General features: G+C 39.8%; 1 protein-coding gene across 1 annotated transcript in view; it reads right to left on the reverse strand.

Moving 5' to 3' along the window:
* The window catches only part of adgrv1 (adhesion G protein-coupled receptor V1), a 407915-nt gene extending 405714 nt beyond the window's left edge, over positions 1–2201 (reverse strand). Inside the window, exon 1 of the mRNA XM_048593741.1 lies at positions 2019–2201. Coding sequence (XP_048449698.1) covers positions 2019–2201 — 183 coding nt within the window. The remainder of the gene's footprint in view (positions 1–2018) is intronic.
* Positions 2202–6000: the final 3799 nt, after the last annotated feature.

A 6000-nucleotide genomic window follows, 5' to 3' on the forward strand; every position in this document is an offset into this window, starting at 1 on the left:
TCAATCACTCCAGAGATAATTCTAGTACTTTCTGTTTTTGTTTCTGGGGTCTACAGTCTTTCACTTTTGTAACTTTCTGGTTTGTTGTGTGCGAATACTTCAAAGTAATTGGAAACTCATCTGATGACTGAGATCATTGCTTCTGTACACCAAAACATTTCCTTCACTCGATGCTAAGATTAAACTGTTGTTGGGAAAGGGGAGGTTTGACCCCCAAATATTGTTATGCCTCTGTAAATAGATACCTTTGAAACCAACATAATCCCTTGCTTCACCATTAAGTGAAAATTGCGAGCCATGTGCTACAGCCTGATTACCTCTGTGTCTTTGCATCTGTGAGTAAGACTCAGAATGCACCATCTCTCCAAAAGGAGTTACAATTTTCAATCACTTCGCTGAAGGTAACACATTCTTTTACTTTTAAATATGCAAACCACATGGAGGAAAGACAATTACAACGCAAGAGAAATGTTTCAGCTATTTCCTTTGAATGTAAAATATCAACTTCCTCAGAGTTACATTTGACCAGAAGCTGAAATGGAAAAGACGTGTAAATAATTAGAGACAAGCATGGGAGTTCCTAGAAGCCTGGTACTCCACAAAGAAAGCCATCAACAAACACACAGAACTTGACCCCATATACACTCCATTGTGAAGGAAAACCGGAAGTGAGGTAATCCAGCACAACAGTCTCCAGACTTTAAATACCCAGGCGGGAAAACACAATGGCGCTTTATCAGAGGCTGCACTGATGATGTTACCCAGTAGGGTAATGAAATGTCTGCAGCACAACGAGCCAGCTCGGCGAGACAACCAACCACAACATCCACAACCCGAGCTACAAATCTACTCAAAAACCTTAGATATAAATAATTAGCTTACAATGGCAGATCAATGGCTAGGAATTCTGTCATGACTAACTCACTTCTGTCCTGCAATACCTGTCCACTATCTGTAAGTCAGGAATGTGATGGAATACTCTCTACCTGTCCTGATGGGCGTTAACTCCAAAGCACTCAAGAACCTTCACCACTCTCTTCAAAATCATGCACAGTGCCAATTGTATATACCATCTATAAGATTCACAGCAGTAACTCACCAAGAGTCCTCCAAAAGTACCTTCCAAACTTGAAGTCTCCATCATTTAGAAGGACAAGGACAACAGATGCAAGAGAACACAACCACCTGCAAACTCCCCTCCAAGCTACACATCGTGCAGACTTGGAACTAAATCTCCAATCCTTCAGTGTCACTGGATCAAAATTCTGGAACTCTCTCCGCAACAACAACTGTGGTTGCAACAACATCCCCAGGACTGCAGTTCAAGAAGGCAGCTCACCTCCACCTTCTTGAGGACGTAGGGATAGACAATAAATGCTGGCCTAGACGGTAAAGTTCACATCCCATGGACACAAAAAAAATGTCTCTTGCTCCTCCAGTTTCCCTGGAGAATGCAGTTTATAGAAACTGATAAATTTAACTCTACTGCCAAAATCACATGTATAATTACTTTCTAAAAAAAAAACACCCTTTACAGTACTGAGCATTAGGATAAACTTCATCTTTTGCCTCAATTCTTCAAACATCAAATAGAACAGATTATCCCTTCAACTAATTATGTGTGATGTATAGCACTAAACACTGACCAAAAGGATGACAAGTTAGAGCAAGTCAACAGGTGGATTCCCCATTGCAGATGTGTCTAAGACCAAAGGGCACAAGTTTAGGGTGAGGAGTAAGTGGTTTAGAGGAGATCTGAGGAAAAATGTTTTCAGGCAAAGGGTGGTAGAAATATGAAACACTCTGCCCCTTAGGGTGGTGAAGGTAGGTACTCTCGCAAGAAGCATTTAAGAAGCATCTGCATGAGCACTTAAAATGGCAAAGCATTGCAGGCTATAGACCAAGTGCAGGTAAATGGGATTAGTGTAGTTTGATGTTTATTGGTCGGCATAGACATGATGGGCCAAAGGGCCTATTTCTATGCTCTATAACTCTATAACATGATTTCAGTGTCTTACCAGTAAGAGCGCGGTGACATTGGCTGGTGATCCTGTCCTTTCAATGACCAGGCGTATAACTGAAGTGCTCGTTTCATTCAGCACAAAATTTGTTTGACCTGAAAACTTAACTTCTGTATTTCCAAAAGTGACCGTGACACAAAGACCCAAAACAAGTTCAGCTACTGAGAAAACAGCAGGCATTCCTGTAAAGAAAAACAGAAAAACAACACCAGTTTAAAATATGATCATTATAAAGATTACAAGTAAAAATATACAAACCCAAAAAGCTCATGGAAAGTTTCCCTAAGCAACTTAGAATTACCTCGGCAAAAAAGCTTTTCTTATAAATGAGATACTAAAACAAATACATAATTCCAGCAGCCAAAATACCAAACTCCTTCCTTTCATGACTCATGCCCTGTCTAAGTGCCATTTGCTGGCCCCTCACTTCCATCTCTAACCCCCAATACGAGGAGCTTGAGGCTCTTCTGTCTCCAAAGTTGAAGCACTCACTCAGCTACCTCTGAATCTTCACCTTGAACGTACTATTAAACCCTCTCTCTAAATTTCACAACAGTGTTTTCCAGTTTTGTTCCTGTCACCCCACAGCTTTCATCAGTTACTCCATCAGCAATAGCAAATGCTCCCTGAACCCTGTTCCAACCCAATTAGTCAAATACTGTGATGACTATAAAGAGGACTGCCAGGTGGACCTCATAAAATATGAGTTCCCTGATTGGGGCTGTTAATCTTATCCAATCAGGGAGCCCTGGCTGACAGTTAAGAACAGGAGTGTCAGACTTCCCATTCAGTCTGAGAGCTGGCTCTGAGGAAACTGGATCAGTAACTTGGTGACAAGATACCACCTTCTGTGAAGATATTTTAAATACCTGTCCAAATGAATTTATTTCATCCAGTTTTGGAATGAGAGCTTCACTTATAAAGTTAGTATTTTTTTGCCCATCCCCAATTGCTCTTTGAAGATAGTGACGAGCTGCAGGCCATGTGGAATAGGTACAGACACAATGCTGTTTCAGAGTATCTTACAAGACATTTGGGCCAGAAAGAGTGAAGGAACAGAAATCTAATTCCAAGGCAGATAACATGGAGGAGGCTTTGCTGGTGGTGTTCCCATATGTGTGTCGCCCTTGTCCTCACTGCTTGAAGTCGTGGGATTGGAAACTGCTAATGAAGGAGGCTTGAAAAGTTGCCACAGTGCATCTTGAAAGACTTAAAGTTGCCAGGAATAGTAGTAAATCTGAGGATTTGTAGGTACTTCAGAATAAAAAGTAGGACCAAGACACTAGTAAGAAAGCAAGAATAGAATATGAATGCAATTTAGCAAAAAACAGAAACAGACAGTAAAAACTTCAATAGCTACATAAAAACATCTGGATAAAATGAAAGTCGGTCGAATACAGGCAGAGTCAGGAGAATTTATAATTGGGAAGAGAGAAATTGGACATAAGCTAAACGATTACTTTGTGTCAATTTTCACCAAGGAGGAAGATCCCAGAAATCTCCCAGAGTTTGAGATCCAAGTGACTAGGGAGAATGAAGATTGTAGTAAATTAGTTTTACGAAGAAAGTTGTACGAGATAAATTAATGCAGCTGAAAGCTGATAAGTCACCAGCACCTGTTATTGTATATCCAAGAGTGTTGAAGGAGGTGGCTATAGAGTTTGGCTCTGCACCACTTGGTGATGATCTTCCATTGATTCTGCAATGATTCCTGCAAATTGGAACCTAGCATGTGTCTCACTACTGCTAAGAAGAGACCAAGATAGAAAGCAAGGAACTACAGATCTGTTAACCTTACAGAAGTAGGGAAAACACTAGAATCTTTTACGAAGGATGTGATAAATGGACACTTGGATAATAATGATCTGTTTTGGCACAGTCAGCATGCATTTACAAATGGCAAATCATGTTTGATGAACCTGTTGCAGTTTGTTGAAGATATCCCTAACAAAATTGCTGTGGGAAGTCAACAGACCTTGTACACTTTGGATTTTCAAAGGCTTTTGAAAAGGTCTACCACAGGAGGTCGGTTAGCAAAATTGAAGTGCATGGGATTGAAGGTAGTGAACTGGTATGGATTATGAATATTGAAGAGGCAGAAAACGAACAGTAGTATAAATGGGTCATGCTCACATTGGCATGCTGTGACTAGCGGTGCCCTGCGAGAATAAGTAGTTGGGCCCCAAATGTTCACGATATATATATCAATGTATGTAGAGACAAAATGATATATGTTCAAATTTGTGGATGATACAAAGCCAAGGAAGAATGTGTATTATGTGGAAGATGTAAAGGAACTTCAGAAGCATTTGAGAATGGGTATGAACATGACAGATGGAATATAATATAGAAAAACATAAGGTATTCCCTTTGTTAGGAGGAACAGAAATGCAGAGTATTTCCTAAATGGCAAGAGGTTGGAATATGTTGATATACAGGAAGCTAAGTGTCCTAGTCAATAAATAACTGAAGGCTAAAATTATTTTACAGCAAGTGTAAATCTTTGGAATTCACAATTTAAGATATTTGTGGAAACTTAGTGTTTGAATCTGTTTAAATTAGAGATTGATAGACATCTGATTACCAATGGCCTGAAAAGTATGGGAATAGTCTGAGTCAAAAGCATTGATTGTGTGAGTCAAAGGCATCATCCATAGTTGTTTTTAAATGGTGGGGCAAAATCAATGGGCTGAAAGGCCTTCTCCTGTTCCCACGTAATTTATGGTGTGTTTGACAACTGTTTGTCTGTTAATTCATTTCATCTCACACCTAACATGCAGAATTAACACAGGATAGGTGTAGTTGGTTGTTTACCTTGCTCGCTTTGCATTGTAAAATACATTTTGTTTGTGTTAGACTATGGAATCTCGTGGGATTTTTACTTTTACTAAGTAAATAGGATTTCAAATTTGGTCCAGTTTAAACAAAATGGTAAAATAAAACAAAGAACTGAGAATGTTAAAGATCTGAAACACACAAAAATAGAAACTGCTGGAGAAGCTCAGCAGATCTGGCAGCATCTGTGAAGAGAAAAGAGAGTTAATGTTTCAAGTCCAGTGACCCCTTTCAGGTCTGCAGAGGGTCTGCAGGAGTTCGATGAAGGTCACTGGTCTTTCAATGTTAACTCTGTTTCCTCTCCACAGATGCTGCCAAAACTGCTGCGTTTCTCCAGCAATTTCTGGGTTTTGTTCATGTGTTAAACAAATTGGAGCAGAACGAAATTTGGGGCCTGGCCCCAGGTCACTAGACTCTAATATCATAGCGTGAAGTTCATGAATGTCTTTTAGGGCAGGAAATCAGCCATCTGTACCTGGTCTGACTGACATATGACCCAGAGCACGTAGTTGACTCTATTTTGGTCTCTGAAACAGCATATCACTCAGTTCAAGGGAATTAGTGATTGGTAACAAATACTAACCTTCCCAGTGAAGCCCTTATCCTGCAGAAGAATAAAGAAAACAGTCAAAATATGGAAAAGAGTATGGTGCAGTTTATTATCTAGGTCCGCCTAGTAATGTATCTAAATTGCATTTTCCATTTCAGTCCACAATGAAATCTATCATTGGGGGTGTATTAGCATTCCTCTCAGATAGTCACTGCACCTTTTGGAATGGTTCATGTATTGATGCTCACCCTCACCCACCTGTGGCTTCAAGTAGTTGTTAGTTTACAATAGTGGCCACATTGCAGTAAACTGCTTCAACTGGCTAGCCAAACAAGGTCATTCTCTTGCATCGTATCCTCAGCAGCTCAAAGATTGGTTTAACCTGGTAAGACATATTTGGCTCATCTACCTATTCCCAGAATCAATCTGAAGTCCAACAGTCTTGATAGTTAGTCAGCAAGTTGTTTTGAAATGCGTAAATCTCAATAAGATCAAGATGTTCAGGTCATCCACAACATTAGATGGTATTTATGGAATCAGATAGCAAATTCTAACGTTATTCAATACATGCAAACATGGCTATTTTGCAAATAC

The sequence above is a fragment of the Rhincodon typus genome, chromosome 3 (assembly GCF_021869965.1).
Source record: "Rhincodon typus isolate 14 chromosome 3, sRhiTyp1.1, whole genome shotgun sequence".
Lineage (NCBI taxonomy): Eukaryota > Metazoa > Chordata > Chondrichthyes > Orectolobiformes > Rhincodontidae > Rhincodon > Rhincodon typus.